The 21,562-nt window shown below is 36.0% G+C and overlaps 1 protein-coding gene across 1 annotated transcript; it reads right to left on the reverse strand.

Annotated features, from left to right (window-relative positions):
- Positions 1-2,197: 2,197 nt before the first annotated feature.
- LOC135078297 (uncharacterized) lies at positions 2,198-20,018 on the reverse strand. Its single transcript, XM_063972895.1, has 8 exons — positions 19,797-20,018; positions 19,220-19,430; positions 18,207-18,569; positions 17,227-17,412; positions 10,443-10,564; positions 9,508-9,678; positions 7,389-7,559; positions 2,198-3,193 (listed from the first exon to the last, which is right to left on the reverse strand). The coding sequence occupies exons 1-8, from the start codon at positions 19,992-19,994 to the stop codon at positions 2,903-2,905; spliced, it is 1,713 nt and encodes a 570-aa protein (XP_063828965.1). The 5' UTR covers positions 19,995-20,018; the 3' UTR covers positions 2,198-2,902.
- Positions 20,019-21,562: the final 1,544 nt, after the last annotated feature.

A 21,562-nucleotide genomic window follows, 5' to 3' on the forward strand; every position in this document is an offset into this window, starting at 1 on the left:
AAATAAAGTCGTTAATTACTTCTTCACGTCTAAACGGCTGAAACGGTTTTAATAAGGTATGCAGTTAGCTAACACCCTGGATTAACACATAGGCTTTTACCACGGGTAGCACCGCGAGGCATAGCTAGTAATACCATATCCTATATACAACACATACCTATGATAATACACATAACTATGTGAATAAAACTTTATGAATAAAAGATTTGCCATTCTTTAAAAACGTGTTAATTCATAATAATTATTCAAGTGCAACCTTTTGCGGCCGAGTTTAAAGTCTACCTGAAAGTTTTTAGAGAATGTTGTTAACAATGAACAAGGTTTGTATAAAATATACCAATGGAAAATTTTTACTACGTATCATAAATGTAAGACTTCTGGGCAAAATGTTCACGAATACTTAATTAATAATGCATTCATTATAATCAAAACAATAAGATACGTTCAGAGGTGGAATTGTTAAACAAATCGTTTGACAGAATAAATCGTACGTTATGAACTTTCAAATGATAACGATTGCTTTACACAATTCCACCTCTGAGGTGGAATAGTGACTGTCAAATTAATGATAACTGTGTGATGATAACTGTGATAATGATAATGTGTGAACTGTCCACCTCAGAAATTCCACCTCAGAGGTGGAATTGTGTAAAGCAGTGTTTTTCAACCTGGGGGGTCGCCAAGCTTCTGTAGGGGGGTTGCGAAAGGTCGTAAAAACTACCTCAGTAAAAGAATTAGTAAAGTTATAATGATAGATTTATCCGAAATCTAATTATCCAAATGCATAAATGTTGTATGGATTGAAATATTCGGTCCCTACAACATCTTTGTAACAGTATAAAATGCATGAAAAAAAAGAAAGCGGCCCCCCGCGAAATATTTTTTCATACCAGGGGGGTCGCGTCCTGAAAAAGGTTGAAAAACACTGGTGTAAAGCAATCGTTATCATTTTTGACAGTTCATAACGTACGATTATTCTGTCAAACGCTTTGTTTAACTGACTCTATCGTACGTTATGAACTGTAAAATGATTACGATTGCTTTACACAATTCCACCTTTGATCAAGAACTAACCGTTCATAGAGATGCAAAATTTTAATGAGTTTCCTAATTATTTATTTATACTTCAATGCCAAAAATATTAACATTAGGCGAACTTAATGCCATAAGGCACATAATTACGCTCACTAGTTGGCGCCACTGTCTTTGCGACAAGAGTGACAGGACCTTACACCTCAGTGGCGCCTGGAATGCTTTTAAAGGACATTTACGCCCGTATTCACAAACGATACTTGCTTAAGTGAAGCAGCAAATCGAATGCACAGCGTTGAATAGAGCTCTGTGATTGGTTCATGTGTCATCCTGTGCATTCATGCGCACTGTGAGATCTCATAGTAATGTTTGTGAATACGGGCGTTAAAGAACTTCATTTGATTTCGATTGATTGAGGCCCGTTTTTATCATAAATCATATTTTATTCTATCATCAATTTTAAGTGACCCCTATGAAAACAATACTGTTGTGTTACCATAGGGGTCACTTAAAAATTAGGGATTGATGGTGAAAATGGGCATAAGTCCTTCAATGATCCACTGGGCGAACATTTTAGTTATAGGCACTATTCCCACCGCTGCAACTCCTGCGTAGCCAGGATCTACTTGACCGCCAAACATTTTAGATAGTACTAGCTTTTTCCCGCGGCTTCACTAGCGTGAACTTTAGTTTGTCACAGATCGTCATAAGTTATAGCCTATACAGGATGTTTGGTAAATGGGTATATGAGCCGACACTAGCCCATGTTAACATGGGCATATAAATGGTATGGTGAAGTCAGAAATTTGATATCATTTTTTTTTTAATTTTCGTACAAAATAAATTTTATAAATTCCGATTTGTATAAAAATTTAAATAATTAAAATGAAGATATCAATTTTCTGACTTCACCATACCATTTATATGCCCATGTTAACATGGGCTAGTGTCGGCTCATATACCCATTTACCAAACATCCTGTATATGTTATTCTGCGTTATAAATAATGTAGGTAGTTTCATCAAAATCCGTTCAGTGGTTTTTGCGTGAAAGTGTAACAAACATCCGTCCAGACATCGAGACATCTAGACATCCAAACTTTCGCATTTATAATATTAGTAGGATGTCTATATTTAATAGGTAGGTATAATAAATCTACAAAACATTAATTAATCACCTTATATTTATTACATCACACTTAATAACAGGCATCTCAAAATATCCTAAGCGAATGTAAAGTAATAAATAGTTAATTTACAGTTTTCACTAAAAACATTCTGTCCTTTTGCATCTAAGTGAAATCGACGTTTGAAAAAAGGGACAAATAATTTTCTAAAATTGTAGTATAAAACATTTTAAATAACTTTTTTCCTATATTTTACATATTATTTACCTAAGCCGTAAGTCTTATTTTATATTTCTCACACCATTTCTCCATCACTTCATTCCTTATGCTGTTACACAAACTTACACAGCGATATTAAGACGAGAAAAACAATGACTACAAATAAACACTCAATATAAAGAAAATTAAATTAATTATAAATAAAAGAAAAACAAAAAAAAACATATCTTATGTGCATTTTACGCCTTCATATTATTATGTTTCTAGCTAGAGTCATAGATATTAATGTGCATAATAGTATAATTATGTTTATTTCGAAAACTATAATCCGGGCCTTTTCAAGGCGAGAGTGAATAGGCACTTACAGGGCAGATATGTACCATTCTAGACTGCATCCCACTTAACATCAGGTGCGATTGTGGTCAAATACCTGCCTTGTTATGCATAAAAAAATATTTATTTAACTAATATTGCGCTATTTTGTAATGCTATAGTTTAAACAATTATAATAAAAATATAGTAAAATTACATATACATCCTTTTCAGCTCCCTCCTCAATATCTTACCGGCCGCATTCTTTGGTATTTCGTCCACGAACATGACTTCTTTTATCTCCTTATACTCCGATACCTTATCGGCGACGAACGCTTGCAACTCTTGCGCAGTTACTTCGGCCTCATCGTTCAGAATTACGAAGGCTTTGGGCACTTCACCGTGGAACTCGTGAGGTATGCCAATTACGCCCGCGTCTTGGACTGCTGGATGGGAGCGGAGTATACCTTCTAATTCGGCTGGCGCCACTTGCATGCCTTTGACCTGGAAAAGATAAATATTATAGTAGTTGACACTATAATTAATTACAAGACCCAAAAAAAATTTTTTTTTTCAATCAATAGCGGAATAATCTCTGTAAGGCTAGCACGAAAAACTTTCGAGTTCGAATCGTTTGCGTATTCGAATCACCATCAAAAGATTTAGTACGAAAACTACAACAGCGCCCTTGTAAACGTGTCGTAAAGTGAACTTAGTATGAGAAATGGTTGCACGAAACTTATTTTGAGAATCAAAATTGTCACGTTATTGTTTAATTCGTCGTCTAGTTTACAAGGGCGCTGTTGTAGTTTTCGTACTAAATCTTTTGATGGCGATTCGAGTACGCAAACGATTTGAACTCGAAAGTTTTTCGTGCTAGCCGTAATGGTCATAAATACCTACCTATATCCTTGAACGAACTCTTAAAAACAGAAATTTTAGTTTATTTTCTGTATCCTGTTTAATTTATTATGACTCAAAAACATCATTTACAAGAGACTTCAAGCGTAGGTCAAACATACGAAGCCTATAGTAAAATTGTTTAACAGTTCATATACAACGTGTCCCAAAATTCAAGGATAAGCCGGCGCCGCAGGATGGACATAGTCATGACTACTTTAGGAAAAATAAGAAAAAAAATCTATCTCAATTATTTTTTAAGTTACACAATACATTATGAAATTCGTCGAAAATTGACACCCCTTATGATATTTTACATTTCCACGACTACAATTTTTCAAATACTTCTGTTTTTTTGTTTATATTGGCAACTTAAGTAGTGCTGCTGTCCACTCCAATTCTTAAAACCCCCAGAATCCTTGCAGTTTTTACACAAAAGTTAATCAAAATATGATATTTCCTTAAAATTTTAAACGATTTTTACTTTCACTCCACTTTGACTCGTCGTTTTGTAAAAAAATTGTATGAACACTACTGCGGCAAGTTTATTATAAAGTTGACGCAACTATCCAAGATTCCAAAATGGTATAATACTCTAAGAAAACTAGTCGCAAAAAAGATATGCGTACCATTTTTACAAGCACTTCGCTTGTTAGTAGTATGGGATAAATCTTGCAACTAAATTTAAAACCAGTTCTCCTCAACCAATTGAGCTGAAATTTGGTATACTTATGTAAGTACGATGACAATGCAATATTATGGTATCATTGAGCTGGATGGAGTCTGGAGGTGGCCATAGGAACTTCTAAATGAAACGGCGGAATTGCATCTAGTTTAGGTTCGTTAGATTTGTCTTTTCAAGCACTTTGGTGCTAGATGATGTCCAGGATCCTGATGATGAAGTCAAGAGGTGGCCAGGAGCTGGCCATAGGAACTCCTAAACGAAATAGTGGAAGCTTATCGAGTTTGGGTTCGTTGGGTTTGTCTTCTCGGGCACTTGGGCCATGAGATTGAGAAACAACTAAAAAGTTTAAAATAAAGTTATAATCGCGCATGGAATTTATTCCTCTTTTTTTCTGTTTGCGCTACAAACTTTCGAAATTATTTGAACCTTGCATACAATTATTTTTATCGTTAAATTCTTTCGAAAAATTTCGCATTAATGCTTGTTTTTAAAAAAGTTTTTTTTTATTATAACTTTATTTTACACTTTTTAGTTGTTTCTCAATCTCATGGTCCAAGTGCTCGGGAAGTCAAATCCAACGAACCCAAACTCGATAATCTTCCGCCGTTTCGTTTAGAAGTTCCTATGGCTACCTCCAGACTCCATCCAGCTCAATGATACCATAATATTGCATTGTCATCGTACTTACATAAGTATACCAAATTTCAGCTCAATTGGTTGAGGAGAACTGGTTTTAAATTTAATTGCAAGATTTATCCCATACTAACTAACAAGCGAAGTGCTTGTAAAAATGGTACGCATATCTTTATTGCGACTAGTTTTCTTAGAGTATTATACCATTTTGGAATCTTGGATAGTTGCGGCAACTTTATAAATAACTTGCCGCAGTAGTGTTCATACTGTTTTATTACAAAACGACAAGTCAAAGTGGAGTGAAAGTAAAAATCGTTCAAAATTTTAAGGAAATATCATATTTTGATTAACTTTTGTGTAAAAACTGCAAGGATTCTGAGGGTTTTAAGAATTGAAGAGGACAGCAGCACTACTTAAGTTGCCGATACAAACAAAAAAACAGAAGTATTTGAAAAATTGTGGTCGTGGTAATGTAAAATATCATAAGGGGTGTCAATTTTCGACGAATTTCATAATTTATTGTGTAACTTGAAAAATAATTGAGATAGATTTTTTTTCTTATTTTTCCTAAAGTAGTCATGACTATGTCCATCCTGTGGCGTCGGCTTATCCTTGAATTTTGGGACACGTTGTATAAATGGTATGGTGAAGTCAGAAAATTGATATCATCATTTTATTTATTTTAATTTTCATACAAATCTGATTTTATAAATTTTATTTTGTATGAACATTTAAAAAATTTAAATTGAGATATCAAATTTCTGACTTCACCATTCCATTTATATGACCATGTTAACATGGGCTAGTGTCGGCTCATACACCCATTTACCTAACACCCTGTACACCTACCTAGTTCCTTGAACGAACTCTTAAAAACGGAAATTTTAGTTTATTTCCTGTATCCTGTTTAATTTATTATAACTAAAAAATTAAATATCATTTACAAGTGACGTCAAACGTAGTAGTAGGTCAAACATACGAAGACTACAGAAAAAATAATTGAACAGTTCATATTCATAGTTCTCAATGACTGCATGATGACGTCTAATATATGAACACGATAATAGATTAATTACCCATGAGCTTATAGCTGCAATAAAAATAATGTTCCTAATAATAATAAAAAAAATATTACATATGCATGTTAATATTTTTTATGATAGGTACTCGTAAATCATCAAGTAGGTGTCGCCGTGACAAAGATCAAGGTAATGTAATTTTTAATACACAAACCGTGTAGTTACTAGTCGTTAAATCTTTATGATCAGTATTTATTTATTGCTACCAAGATAATTATTTAGCTGTTAAGTAGGTAGGTAGGTAAGAATTAGTAGTAAATTACTCGATAAACATTCAATCGCTATAATCGATGCATTATAATTTTGTTTATACTAAAATTATTTCTCGATATAGTTTTGGCAGATCAAAACTGTCTCAATGTCAGTTTCCTTAATGTGCTTACCAAGTGGCGCCACTGGCGAGTGGTAAGACTTATGCGACAGTGGCGCCAATCAGATAAATAAATATTTATTCACTTAAACAACCCAGTAATTTACAATATAAAGTAATTAGTAAAACTACGTTACTCTAGGGTTAGTTTTATGAATGTAAATGTGAAAAAATACGGGACTATTCCCACAGCTGGATCTCCTGCCCACCACCAATGCAATAGTCCTCCTACGGTCCTACCACCTGTATTAGCCACAAGTAAGTGAGTATCATATTCGCCAGTAGCGCCAACTGGTCAGCGCAATCAAGGAAACCTCATTGATTGGTAGTCGAAGTGTATGAGTCTACACATTTTTGTTGCAATATCGCCCCTATTACAACAATATAAGACCCCACAGAGTTCAACTCTTTCAAATATTAGACGTTTTGAGCCGGACGTTTATCGTGCGTTTGCAGGACCATACAGTAAATTATACAGTATGACAACTGCGTCGGAATAAAATTGAGAATTACCAATAGTTAAGCTTCAACCACACCAACGCGTGCAGATCGCCATCGCCGGCGCAATCGTAGGCCAATGACAGGTCGCGCGGGCTGTCATGGGTCACGTGACCTGTCATGCACGCGTTACTATGGTTGAAGCATTAGTGTGCGGTCTTGCGGTCCTGCTGAAAACGTCTAATTTGAAAGAATCTTTTGGAATGCTGTGCCCGACAGGGGTCCATAATTGTATCCTATAAAACCATACCTACCACCTGTGTAACATCATGGATGCATTAAGGAATGAGGGCTATCGTTTTAGCGCTCACCAGTTAGCGCCACTGTAGAGTAAGGTCCTGTCACTTGCTAGTAGCGAAGACAGTGGCACCAACTGGTGAGCGCGAAAGTGGTAGGAGGACTATCGTATTTGCACTCATCAAGATGGCGGCACTGTATAGTAAGGTCCTGTCAATCGCCAGGGGTGCCAACTGTTAAGTATAAAAACGATAGCCCTCATTGAGTATTGAGTATCCTTAGACCATTAAATCTTACCTTGATAAGTTCCTTTATCCTATCAGTAATGTACAACCCCTTTCCAGGCCTGTAGATCCCCAAGTCTCCAGTCTTGAAGAAACCGTCACTCGTAAAGCTGTTTTCCGTGGCTTCCTTGTTTTTGTAGTAGCCGTTCATGACCAGTGTCGACTTGAAGCAGACTTCGCCTGGCTGAAATAGATATTGATTTTAAATTAATATGATTTGTAAGGCATGAAGTAGCAGGTAAATATAAGAGATAGAGTTAAAATTAAATGCTGGGTCTAAAAACCAGGTTTTCCTGGCCTTATCTGGTTACAAAGATTCAAATTCACGAGGTCACGTAACTAAATAACTAAAAAAATCGCACCTCCGCGAAAATCAAATCAAATCATTTATTTTGCGAAAATGGGTTTACATCAGTAGGTGTTACAATTTTTCAAGTACTAGGTATCTCCATCTTCCACCTTTAGGCATGCAAAATTATTACTGTAATTGTCATTTACATTCATTAACAAAATATAATTCACATTTATAAAAACTAATGTCAGACAACTCAGGGTCAATAATTACATTAATGTCAATTCAAAAATAATAAATTAAAAATACTAAAATTACCTATATAATGTCAACTACATTGTACTTGGTATGTCAAAAGTATTAGATTTGGACTACATACATTACAAACACATGAAACTGTCCAGGAGGAATTCGCTAATCGAATAATACGCCTTATCCACCAACAACTTATGAAGACATTCCCTGAACGAGAATAAGTCCTCCTTATTTCTTATACCCTGTGGCAGTTTATTATAAATACGGGGTGCCATTCCTGAAATATTTTTCGTAAAAAGAGTCGTTTTGTGGATTTGTGCGCATATCCTGTTTTTGTGACGTTTGCTGTTATGAGTAGGAAACATACTTGGGTTTTTACGAACGAATAAACATATTTCCTCTATATATATTGATGGAAGAGTTAACAAATTCAATGATTTAAAATGGGGCTTACAGCTGTCTCTAGGTTTAAGTTGACAAACTGCTCTTACGCATTTCTTTTGTGCTCTGAAAGCGACGTCTCTATCAGTGGAGTTTCCCCAAAATATAATACCATAGCGGATAGTCGATGAGACGTATGCATGGTAGGCGATTAACACTGTGGACTGGCTCACTACTTTAGATAGTTTGTATAGGGCGTAAGAGTACTGGTTTAGTTTTTTACAAATAACATCAATGTGAGTCTTCCAGGTTAAGTTATTGTCTAACCAAATGCCTAAAAATTTTGTGGTGTCAGTTTCATTAATCTTTTTATTGTCAAATAGAATGTCAATGTTAGTTGAATTCGAATGATTTTTAAATGTCATTAAATTTGTCTTATCTAAATTTATATTAATATTATTCAGTGTCAGCCAGTTTACTATGTCTTTTAGAGTTTTTACGATTTCCGATTTAAGCGAGTCTACATCATCATTTTTCATGAATAATATAGTGCTGTCGTCTGCAAACAATGTCATAGGATATGGGGATATTTTTGGTAAGTCGTTCACATATACCAGAAACAGTAGTGGTCCGAGAATACTGCCTTGAGGTACACCATATGCAACATGTCTTCTTTTTGAGAAATAGCGTTTGTCTGTTAATGACTTAGGACAGATTCTACTTATAAACGTTACTTGCTGTCTGTTATTTAGGTAAGATTCCATTAAGTCCAGCACATTACCTCTAATTCCGAAACCCACATGTATCCTCAAACTTTAGGATACATAATATCTATTGGTAGTTATTTTCACGGAGGTTTTTTTTTAATTCCGAGTATACAGGGTGGAAAAGATAAGTTATCTCACTCGATTATTTCTTAACTACACGAGATATCGAATTACTGTTTACTTATCCTGAAAGGAACGTAACCGTACTTATCCTGAAAGGAACGTAAACGTAAACTGTAACTGTTTACTTATCCTGAAAGGAATGTCAACGTAACCTATTTACAGAATAAACTAGATTTATCCGGAAATTCAATGATAGTATTGATATCGTTTGATAGAGTTTAGAAATAGTCGAGTGAGATCACTTATCGTTACCTACCACCCTGTAGATTGTGGTCAATAAGAGAGGGAATGACAACATTCTTCATTTCGCTTACCTCACCAATGACCACATCATCTCCTGTGGCTGGGTCAATGAACTTCATTTCATAATTCACCATGGGGTCCCCGCAAGACCCATAGTTTCTGTTCCAACTCCCTTTATAAGTGGTTGAACCCATAGCCGAAGTCTCCGTTGCGCCGTAACCTTGCACGAATTCTGTGTTAGGCTGAAAAAAGTAATAACTTCATTATCAGTTCCCTTAGTGGCAGGAGCACGATTCTCTATCAGAGGCAAATGGAGGACTTGGCATAAACTTAGGTCAGGCGGGTTGGGAACTTTGGAAACAAGAAATCAAGAAAAACAGAAAGTAAGAACTAGGAAGATTCCTATGTCTCAGGCTATCAACCCTCCACCCCATTCAATTGTCTATAATATAAATAGAAAATAACTTTTAAGCTAAGCTTTAAATAAACAGCTTATGAATTTGAGTTGGAGTTGTGGAGGTAAACTAAAGCCTCGCACACTCACTGCGGGCGCGCGTCGCACAGTCGCGACAGCAATATAATTACGCGCGAGCGATAAGGATGGGTAGCTTGGGGTCATTGGACGGGATTCTACGTGCTCACGGACCAGGCTTTAGTAGATGTAAATGTCGTCTACATTTACACTTTCTGTGAGTTGCCTTAGTTTTGCCTGAGTTAGAGAGTACTTCTTTCGAAATTACTTTTATCGTTCTTAAGAAATTATTTTTGATTTTAAAACCTTAACCTTATAATTGTTGTTATCTCTGATGATGCTCTGATACTCTAAGCTCTGTCAGCATAGTTCAATCTTTAAAATTTTTCGATGAACAAACGTTTCCCACAAGCCAAATTGTTTGTTATCAATCATCTAATAAAGCACAAATTTTACTGCACTTAATTTGGCTCAAGTGGACACTGCTCCTAGGTTGGTGGTTGTCAAAATTAGATATAAATATAGTTATTTTACCTGAGTTTTAGTTAGTAGAGCCTCAATATCCGAGGCAGCAATGGGGGCGGCGCCAGTGAATATGTATCTTAAATGCTGCAGATGTTCTTTTGTCACGAGGGGAATCTTGCTCAGGAAGATTACTGAAATGAAATAATATAGGTACATAGATTAATTTCATATTACTTAATAAACCTTCTCATAAAATGCCATTTAAGCTTTTTGCAACTACACTCAACATCAAATAAACCGCACCTTCTGCGACGCGAACTTTAAAGAAATTTTTTTTGACACAATCATGGTACCCCAACAGAATTGGTGTTATTTGAAAGCCCAATAAATATCCTTAAAGAAAAATACATTTCATTTCTAAATAAATGATTAACATATACCATAAATGTGACTTGAAAATAGACCTCACTTTGGGCTCACCTCTGGGATCTTTTAGACCAATTTTTATGGTTATAAAACCAAATAAAGGTCTCACGTGTCCTCTTTAACAGATGGATAGCGATTAATCCCAACTTAACAGTTTTATAGTCATAAAAATGGCTATAGCGTACCTAACTACCTATTTTTTGAAGAAGTGACTCTGGATCCTTGTAAAGACACATTTTTGGGGTAAAAACCTTTCCTTTAATGAAATGAAGTTTAAAACTAGGCTTTCAAATGGTACCAATGTTGGTGGGAAGTGGGGATGCATACGTTTGATAAGTGCTTGACGCGGGAGGTGCGATTTATTTGATGCCGAGTGTATTTGACAGTTCGCTAGCACTTATTGGCACTCTGAAAATTTGAACTCTCGAGATATTTTCAGATTTTACGTGAATGAAATCGTGGGTGTTTATGAGAAATAGTGCTTCAGAAACGTGGTGACTGATGCTCCGTGGACCACTGGTTGGGAACCCCTGATATAGGGTGAGAAAAATAAGACTGTTGAATCCAACTTGCAATGCCGAGGGTTGGTAGTTCGTTCTCTGTTATATTATAAGCTTAGCTGAAGGGAGTAGCGGGAATATTAGTAATGTGGTTATGAGGAAAAAAAAGTCTTACAACTACCTACAAAATTATGTTATCTTTAAAAGTACTGAAATATGTGATTGATTTGACGAATGACTGATTTGACGAATGACTGATTTGACGAAACTTTACGAATACATAAATTGTGCTCAAGAAACATAATTGAAAAATGAAATATACTGAAATAAACATGTAGGCGTGACGTGTATAAATATTCATAATAGGCATTTAAATACCAGAACAATGTTATTTCTTTGTGTTAATGACGTCTGCTGTTTACGTGACGTTAAGTGATGATTTAAGACAAGGACGGAATAAGGGTCAAGGTATTATTTTTAGGACCATTGGACTTAATATTTGTGTATCTGACAAAAACATAAGTAAATAAGGGAAGTATAATAATAATTGTCATTTTAATTACGTTTAAATAACCGCACTAAGTTACTTTAAGCCCGTTATCACCAAAAAATTTTAAGTGACCCATTTGAAAACAAAATTCCTGTTACACATTGGGGTCACTAAAAATTAGGGATTGATGGTGAAAACGGGCATTAGATCCCTATTCTGCAAGCAGTCCCGTAGGAATATAATCATAAACACAGAGACTTAAATCTTTGTTTTGTCATCTGTCATCCGCTTTGCACTGGAGGGAAGTTGAACCCTAACTTTGAACTCCAATGTTCTTCCGATTAATTTTGTTGCGGGTCCACAATGACAGATAACTTTCTCTGAGCTGAGACAAACTTGACCTTCACTGGTTGGGTGTTTATTGGCGGTCAAGCTGTAGGTCCTGGCTACACAGGAGTTGCAGCGGTGGGAACGAGAGGTGGGAATAGTTCCTTATATAATAAAAAGAACCATTGAAATTTCCTATCTCTATGATGATGACCCAACCTTGAACATACTGAGCCAACAGGAGTGCTATTTTACATTATTATGGCAGTAACACCTGGGTTATGACCTTAATTGTTACAACTTACACATTATAAGAAAAAATAACGATGCATTTACGTCAGGAAAATGTCGCCGTCATCCGTACAACATTACCTATACCAAGTATTGTTGACACTTGCTCAAAATAAAAACATAATATTCACAATATATTCTCAGTATAGTGGCTTAATATTTTCAAAAGATAAGCTTAGCTCTGTTTCGGGAGAATGATGCTATAGGACAATACTCAAAATCGGGACAAATAAAATCAGTCACTATTGTCAGCCCCATTTAATTATGTACTGATATGAGCTCGGCAGTTTTACAGGTCTATTCCACTTTGATTACCTGAATTTGATCACCCAGATGAACAAAGTTGACTCCAGGCGACACTTTGGTGTTCTTTGATCACCTAGGTGATCAAAGTAGACATCTTATGCCTGGAGTTCACTTTGATCACCTGGGTGATCAAATCCAGGTGATTAAAGTGGAAGAGAACGTCTTAAATCCAGACGTCAAGTCTTGTAAGTTTTGAGCTATATTTTAAGGCCGGGTAGCAGAGAAAATGGCGAAAATGAGGTTTTCATTTTTCATTTTTGAGGTACTAAACAGTAAAATTAAAGGCTAAGATTTTTATTGGGCATAGTTGAGGATATTTTCTAGGGCTATTAACGGATGGAAACACGATTTGATGAAGTTGACTCGATAGAATAAATTCCCAAAGTTACCTCTATTCGTTTTCTATTTATGGTTTTATTTTTAAAATAAGCGATTTGAGATTCTAAATCTTATACTAAACTAAAGTTCAGAAATAACTTGAGGGCTTTTAACGGATGAAATTTTTATATTGCGTCTTATTTAGTTACTATGTTAAAAAATGTGGAAAAAATCGTCCATGACGGCTTGGACAATCTCAATCAGTCGCGCGGTGGCGCTTACGGAGGACGGACGCGTGTCAGTTTTTTGGCCGTGACAGTTCGCGATTTGTCAATATTTTTGACAATGATGACTTTGATGAGTCACAGTATAATAATATCAGTGTTACTGGAGAAAGCTTAAATTTTTGATAATTAAAAATTATCAATTTTGTCTACCTATTGAAATTTAAATCGTTCGCATCCTTTTAAACGAAGACTCTACTCATGATACATAGTACATTCCTCAAATATGAGACAAAACCAATGAGTTAAAATTACATTTTAATAGTACCTACATACAATCGTCTTACACTCTTTAGAAGAGCACACTGACACAAATAAATAATAAAAAATACTGTCTAAGGTCTGTAGCTAAAGGTCTAAGCTGTAAGATAGAAGAATCTTCTAGCCAAAAAGATGGCAGATGCAGCAGATGTCAACGGATTTAAAACTGGAGTTCATATGACTCCTTGTAGACTTGAGTCTCTAGAGCGTTCCTTCCTCCACCATGCGTAAGAATTTTCACAAAAATACTGTCTAAGGTCTGTAGCTAAAGGTCTAAGCTGCAAGATAGAAGAATCTTCTAGTCAAAAAGATGGCAGATGCAGCAGATGTCAACGGATTTAAAACTGGAGTTCATGTGACTCCTTGTAGACTTGAGTGTCTAGAGCGTCCCTTCCTCCACCATGCGTAAGAATTTTCACAAAAATACTGTCTAAGGCCTGTAGCTAAAGGTCTAAGCTGCAAGATAGAAGAATCTTCTAGTCAAAAAGATGGCAGATGCAGCAGATGTCAACGGATTTAAAACTGGAGTTCATGTGACTCCTTGTAGACTTGAGTGTCTAGAGCGTCCCTTCCTCCACCATGCGTAAGAATTTTCACAAAAATACTGTCTAAGGTCTGTAGCTAAAGGTCTACGCTGCAAGATGGAAGAATCTTCTAACCAAAAAGATGGCAGATGCAGCAGATGTCAACGGATTTAAAACTGGAGTTGATGTGACTCCTTGTAGACTTGAGTGTCTAGAGCGTCCCTTCCTCCACCATGCGTAAGAATTTTCACAAAAATACTGTCTAAGGCCTGTAGCTAAAGGTCTAAGCCGTAAGATAGAAGAATCTTATAGCCAAAAACATGGCAGATGCAGCAGATGTCAACGGATTTAAAACTTGGAGTTCATGTGACTCCTTCTAGACTTGAGTCTCTACAGCGTCCCTTCCTCCACCATGCGTAAATGTTTTCCAAAAATACTGTCTGAGGTCTGTAATAAAAGTCTAAACTGCAAGATAGAAGAATCTTTTAGCCAAAAATATGGCAGATGCAGCATATATCAACGGATTTAAGACTGGACTGGTAATGCACTCCAGGTAACCGTGTGTGATGCTTATTGCTCATAGTGATTTTCGATACAGAGCCCCGTACATACGTTATACATAAATTATGGAAAGAAAACACCCAGACCAATACAAACAAATATGTATGCAATTTTAGTATGATATTTTTATCTATTAATAAACAAAAAGACTGAACAAAATTGATGCGTGTACTGATTAATGTAATTAACCACATGCAAAGCTTTGTGAATTGCAACAACTATAATTTATTACACAAGTAAACACGATTTTTGAGTCTGAGTTCTGTAGTGCTGATTTTGATTAATTTCGTCTAACTAAACTAGGAAAAAAACCTACACTAAAAAGTAGAAAAATAATTACTAATTTCCTACTTATTTATTAGGACGAATTAATATTTATGTAGGTATGCCATGATTGATACTTCTGGAGTCGGTGCCAAGATTATGAAACATGTAAAGTTTGCCTGCACCGACTCCAAAAGTATCAATCATGGTATACCTACATAAATATTAATTCGTCCTAATAAATAAGTAGGAAATTAGTAATTATTTTTCTACTTTTTAGTGTAGGTTTTTTGGAGTCGGTTTTATTTTTTTTTATAAAATTTTACTTATTTCTTGCTTTTTAGGTAACTAATTATTACCTTGATGTTACCACTGAAGGTAGGCAGTACATTGACACCATATTCTTCATGTCTAGTGTAAATAATATTCCATACAAAATACAGGTTCCCATATAGGAAACCTAAAAGACCTTAAACCGTCAGCCCACCTTAAAAACATGAAAGAATACAACTGTTGGTCTATTTGTACTTATAATATTTAAAGAATTATCCTCCAACTCCTAAGCATTAAGGAGTTGTACCTACCATGACCAATTCATCATGATGAGATGATGAATATCTGATGTGAACACTTGAATAACTTAGAAACTATACTTATCTATAAAATTAAAAGAATTATCCTCCAACTCCTAAGCATAAAGGAGTTTTACCTTCTATCATCAGCTCATCAATATGAGATGATGATTTCCAGGAGCAAATACTTGAATAACTTAAGAAAAAGTTTGAAAAACGATATACGTGCCTATAAAATTTGAGGGTTGCCCTCGATTTCCCTAGGATCCCATCATCAGATCCTGACTTGGTGACAATGGGACCACCTCAGAAGTGTACCCTATCGAACAAAAAAATAATTTTGAAAATCGGTCCACAATTGACGGAGTAATCGGTGAACATACATAGAAAAAAAAATACATACAGTCGAACATATAACCTCCTCCTTTTTGGAAGTCGGTTAAAAAATACTTTTATCTAATAAAGTTTGCTTTTGTAGCAACTAGAACGAAATTTCAAATTTTAAGAAAATCTAATAATTTTAATTCAATCAAATGCGAAAGCAAGAGATAGAACTTTAATTTATGTGTTAATCACTTTTAATTACAAAGAACAATAAAGATAAACGTCAAAATGAAGATTTTTTGTTTTTCTTCTGTGTACGTAGGAACTTTCACGTATTAGACTCCAAAATATGTAGTCACCCATCATGTTTTCATTATAATTATTGTCCTTGATAACGTTGTTCAAAATTCATCACATCTTGATGAGACCGTTCTCCTTGCTCTTCTGAATATGCCCCTAAGTTATCTTTAAACTCTGTGACTGTGAGCATCTAGCATGTTTACTTTAAGGGACATTCTGCAACCCATGAGTTTGAAAATACTTATTAAGCATATTAGAAATTAGATCTTTATACATAGTTTGCAGCTTTTTTATTGCCAAGAAATCCATGGATTACTGCTTTAAAACTGAGCCACGATTGTTTTTCGTGGGCGTTCAGTAACTCTGGGAATTCTTCACTGGCCATTATTTTTTTAATTTCTGGACCGACGAAAATACTAGCTTTAACTTTTTCATTGTAAAATGCACAAAAGCAAACTTTATTTGCTATGCATAGACATAGAGCCTCTAGGTACTTTTAGATGTAGACAATCAGAAAATATCAATTAAATAACAAACTCAGAAAAAAAGTTTTTTTTTGTTAACTTGTGTTATCCAAGCTCTAAATAATCGCTACTACGAGTAACTGATCATAAAATGTTTTTTCTATCGCTCAAGCTCCCGAGGATCTACCGATAGGTCGGGTGACGTAATCTTGAAATTCTTTTAGCCGGCGCGGAACTTCCGGAAGGTCGGGTGACGCCACGCCTCTTTGAACCGTGTTTACTTTGCAGTTATATTCTATATTTATTCGATTCTAAAATATATTCCCAAAAATGTTGAAAGTTGTTTTAATTTGTATCACTTGGATATGATTTGTATTAAAAAGTGCTGTGAGTGTGACGCTTGAACGGAAGGAAGTCAACCTAACCTAACCAACTGCGTATTTCTAAACTGCGTATTTCTATACTGTGTAGCCGCGAGAGCTCTTTGGCGCGCTGTCTTCGGCGAAGTATTGCGCGCGCAGATTTTGACAGCGCGAAATACCTACTTTAGCAGAAATACCAAGCCTTAACGCTCCTTTGTCCCTCAATGGCTTTAATATTATATGTAAATTTTAGTAATTTATCTAAGCAAGGAAACTTACCCAAAGGAGGCACCACATACAGCAAATTCACTCTTTCCTTCTCCAATATATCGAAGTACGTGCCCGGTTGGAAGGAAGACATAGTGATGAGCTTGCAGCCTTTAGCCAGATGCCCGAGGAGTGTGATCACCATACCATAGATGTGGAAGAATGGTAGCACGCAAGGAACCACATCTTGGTGCTCAGCTGTAAGCAAACATCAATAGATTAACGCCCGTATTCACAAACATTACTATGAAGTCTCACAGTGCGCGTGGAAGCACATGACACACACGAACCAATCGCAGAGCTCTATTCAACGCTGTGCATTCGATTTGTTGATTCACTTAAGCAAGCATCGTTTGTGAATACGGGCGTAAGTCTCATACGTGGATCTTTAGCACCGAGGAAAATTTTCGCAAAATGCTATGATCTAAAAGTCATCAATGTAGGTAAGTTATTTTCGGCTTAATAATAGGCTTCAGCGCTTTTACATGTCCTAGTATTATTATAACCCTACAATTGCTTGGCTTTTAAAAAGCGCTTTTACATATTTAAGCCTTAGCCTACTGCTGCTCAGGGATAATAATACCTATTGACCAGTACTGAGAAGAAGCAGTGTAAGAAAAGATACCTAATAAAGGTGTCATTTTAACTTATAAATTTTAATCATTTTCAGCTTTTCAGCTGGCGATCGAGCTCTTTGACGCTTTCGCTTATGGTCGTGGACTGTGTAACAAAAATAAATAATCCCAACTAATATTATAAATGCGAAAGTAACTCTGTCTGTCTGTCTGTCTGTTACGCTTTCCCGCTTAAACCTCGCAACCGATTTTGATGAAATTTGGCATAGAGATAGTTTGAGTCCCGGGAAAGAACATAGGATAGTTTTTATCCCGGTTTTTGAAACAGGGACGCGCGCGATAAAGTTTTTCTGTGACAGACAAAATTCCACGCGAGCGAAGCCGCGGGCGGAAAGCTAGTTTAACAATAAAACTCACCACTAGTCAACTCAGCCAACGTAATCTTGTCATGGCTCATAACGTCCATACTCGACAGCAAATTCTTGTGGCTTATTTCAACTCCTTTAGGCAGTCCAGTGGTGCCACTTGAAAACGGTATCACCGCCACATCATCATGTTTCGCCTCAATTTTATCTAATAAAGAATAATCCGCACCACCTGATTCGGCTAGTTCAGTATATCTGATGACCCCACTGGGGACTGAGTCAGCTGGGTTGTCAATAAGGACGATTTTCGCGTCCAATTGGGATAGCTGTAGCGCTTTTACAGCTGTGTCGTAACTTTGTGGGATGGTGATGATGACTTTCGGTCTGGTCACGGCGAGCTGGTGACCGAGTTCATCTAAAATTAAAATCAAATATAGGTATTAGCTCTTTTTTTCTTTCCTTAGGACTTCGTCTTATTGTTGCAACTATAATTTTAACCTTATTAACTTATTGTAAGGTCGAAAAGTAACATAATTGTGCACTATAAAAGGTAAACTCCTTAGATGTACAATTTAATGGTGTGCAATATGGGCGTGTCTAGTTTAACAGCGACGTCAACAGTTTCGTATACTCACTTAGGCTGGGTTGAACCACCTAACTTTAACGGTAACTATAACGATAACCGGTGCTTTTTGTATGGCATTTGACAGATTTTTGACGTTTGTCAAAATTAAAGTAAGATGGTGCAACTCAGACTTAGTTTACAGTTGTCCATTTTTATGGCAACGTCATGATGTACTATTAACTTAATAGGATTGGGAACACCAAGGAAGGACCCTTATACAATTTGATCATCACAGCGCAAATGGTTCAAACTACAAATTGGACTTTAATACAAGGCAGTAAGTTACAAAATGACGACCCGAACGCCACCAAAGGGAATTCGGTACAGTTGGGCCTTGGGCACTACAATCGCCGGCATATTATGTCCTGGCTTTAATCTACCTACGGGACCTAAGTAGACCATAATCTTAAACAAGGTAAGAATATTAAAGTAATACTTACGCTCCTTATAAATAGGGTTGACAGTTGTCACGACACACCCAGCTTGGATCGACCCAAACGCCACCACGGGGAATTCGGGACTGTTTGGCATCGCAATGGCCACCATATCACCTGGCTTCAGCCCTAGCTTCTTGAGCAGGGATGTCGCAAAATTGCCAATATAATTCTGCAGCTGAAGGTAGGTGTAGCTTTTGTTCGTTTCTGCGCTGACCTAAAAATAATTAAAATTTCATGATAATTGCTCAACGTTCATAATTGATTATTACGCTTGATCTTTCGACACCTTGACTTCAGAATATTTGTTGAAGGAAATGGATTTTGTACACTAGTGAAAAAAAAGCGATAGTAAAAGTCTTTGTCTGAATGTTATGTCAAATCAAAATGTTTATAAATAATTAATAGCAATTATTTACTTAATTTTTTTACTGTTAGTGGCTGAATTGTTTCCACCATGTATTGAACTTTATTGCAATGAAATAAAGTTCAAAACCAATGAAAAACATATTTTTCCAGAACAGTCAAATTCACTTTTATCACATTCAAAGGGTATGCAATTAAAACATATGATTTTACTTACCAATGCAACATGATTTTTAAAATGTGCAGAGTCCGCCCACAGTTTATCCAACAATCTAATGTTAGGCACAGGGACATCTGGGTACACAGACCTCAGAATATATTCATTCTTCTTCACACTGGCACTAGAATAACACTTCCTTGACCATTTCACATTTTTAATCTGTCCTGAAAAAAGTTTACGAGCAACACTTGTCATTTTTCCCGCGCGAATTTACCAACAGCCAGCAACAGACTAATCGAAATTAAAAAAAACATGGTATTTACAACAGCATTGGCCTTGTACCCTTTGCGTCATAAAAAACAATGTTAAACTATGAAAAATAATTGTTCGGGGTTGAGAGTATCCACAGCATAACATAGATTTTTTTGACACTGTAAAAACAAGACAATTTAGCATTGTCGTATCGGTATAGGTAAGTAGGTACGCTCGAACATTATTTAAAAAATAATGAGGATAAAATTATTGACTGTTGAGATTTAATTAATTACCTGGGCCTCTTTGACGATCTCCGAGTAGTTACGTCAGTCTTGTCAGTGTCATGGTTTCGTTGACATTTTACTCAGAGATGGTGACCAAGGCCCTAAGGGCCAAGGTTCATACGGTCAATTAGAATGTATGTGGATGTTTTTAAATTTTTCTATGCTGGTTTCATGCAAAAAGTCGTCGCATTAGAACAACATAATCCACCCTTTTTACAAGCTTTATATTGACTTCACTTGTTAGTATGTGTGGGACAAATCTTGCAACTGAATTTAAAAACAGTTCTTCTCAACCGATTGAGCTGAAATTTGGTATACTTATGTAAGTACGATGACAATGCAATATTATGGTACCATTGAGCTGGTCTGATGATGGAGTCGGGAGGTGGCCATAGAAACTCCTAAACAAAACGGCGGAAACTCATCGAGTTTGGGTTCGTTGGATTTGTCTTTTCGAGAACTTTAGTGTTAGATAATGTCCAGGGTCCTGAGATTAAGATATAGCTAAAAAGTGTAAAATAAAATTATAATAAAAATAAACTTTTTTAAAAACAAGCTTTTATTCTGAATTTCGAAAGCTTGTAGCGCAAACAGAGAAAAAGAGGAATAAATTCCATGCGCGATACAAGCTTTCGAAATTCAGAATAAAAGCTTGTTTTTAAAAAAGTTTATTTTTATTATAATTTTATTATATGCTGAAAAAGACCTCGCATGAAAAGATCCACATTAAATAAAGGCTTAGCTTAGGTGCAGACCACCGAATTTTTCTCGGCTGATAGTTGGGCCCAATTCTTGTATTGGTGAGTCCACACTGGGCGAATGTACTCGCGGGGCAGCTGATCATCCTGCTCACTCTGCTCTTGAGTGAGCAGGATGTTGAGTTTGCCGCGCGAGCCCATTCGCCCAGTCTGGACGCACCATATTATGAGGAATCGGCCAAGTCGGTGTAATGGTGCGCACTCTCATACATCTCCATTCTGATTAACAGCCCGACCCAACTCTCGGCCAACTAAAAGTCAGTGGTCTGCGTTTAGGTTTATGTCTAAGTAAAAAAACATGATAACTTAAAATTCATGTTATACGTCAATGTAAGATGTAAAGTACCGACAAACGTTCAGTTTCAGTTCAGGAAATCCAAGTTGAAAAACAATTCAAAGAATTTAAATGAATTTTAGTGGCATGGTAGTGATCTTTGACGTCCATGTTTGTGATTTCTGCAATGAAGAATGTTCACTAATTTTGTTTTTTAGCTTTCTGTATTCTCTGTTAAAAATAAAAAATACA

The sequence above is a fragment of the Ostrinia nubilalis genome, chromosome 14 (assembly GCF_963855985.1).
Source record: "Ostrinia nubilalis chromosome 14, ilOstNubi1.1, whole genome shotgun sequence".
Taxonomy (NCBI): Eukaryota; Metazoa; Arthropoda; class Insecta; order Lepidoptera; family Crambidae; genus Ostrinia; species Ostrinia nubilalis.

What these genes read in the sequence shown, in the direction of transcription:
- LOC135078297 (XM_063972895.1), bottom strand. Translation starts at nt 19,994, where the DNA reads ATGACAAGTGTTGCTCGTAAACTTTTTTCAGGACAGATTAAAAATGTG. An exon ending in GTTGGCTGAGTTGACTAGTG is followed by an intron (nt 17,413 to 18,206) that starts GTGAGTTTTATT and finishes GTTTGCTTACAG; the next exon opens with CTGAGCACCAAGATGTGGTT. An exon ending in GGATAAAGGAACTTATCAAG is followed by an intron (nt 3,194 to 7,388) that starts GTAAGATTTAAT and finishes TATCTTTTCCAG; the next exon opens with GTCAAAGGCATGCAAGTGGC.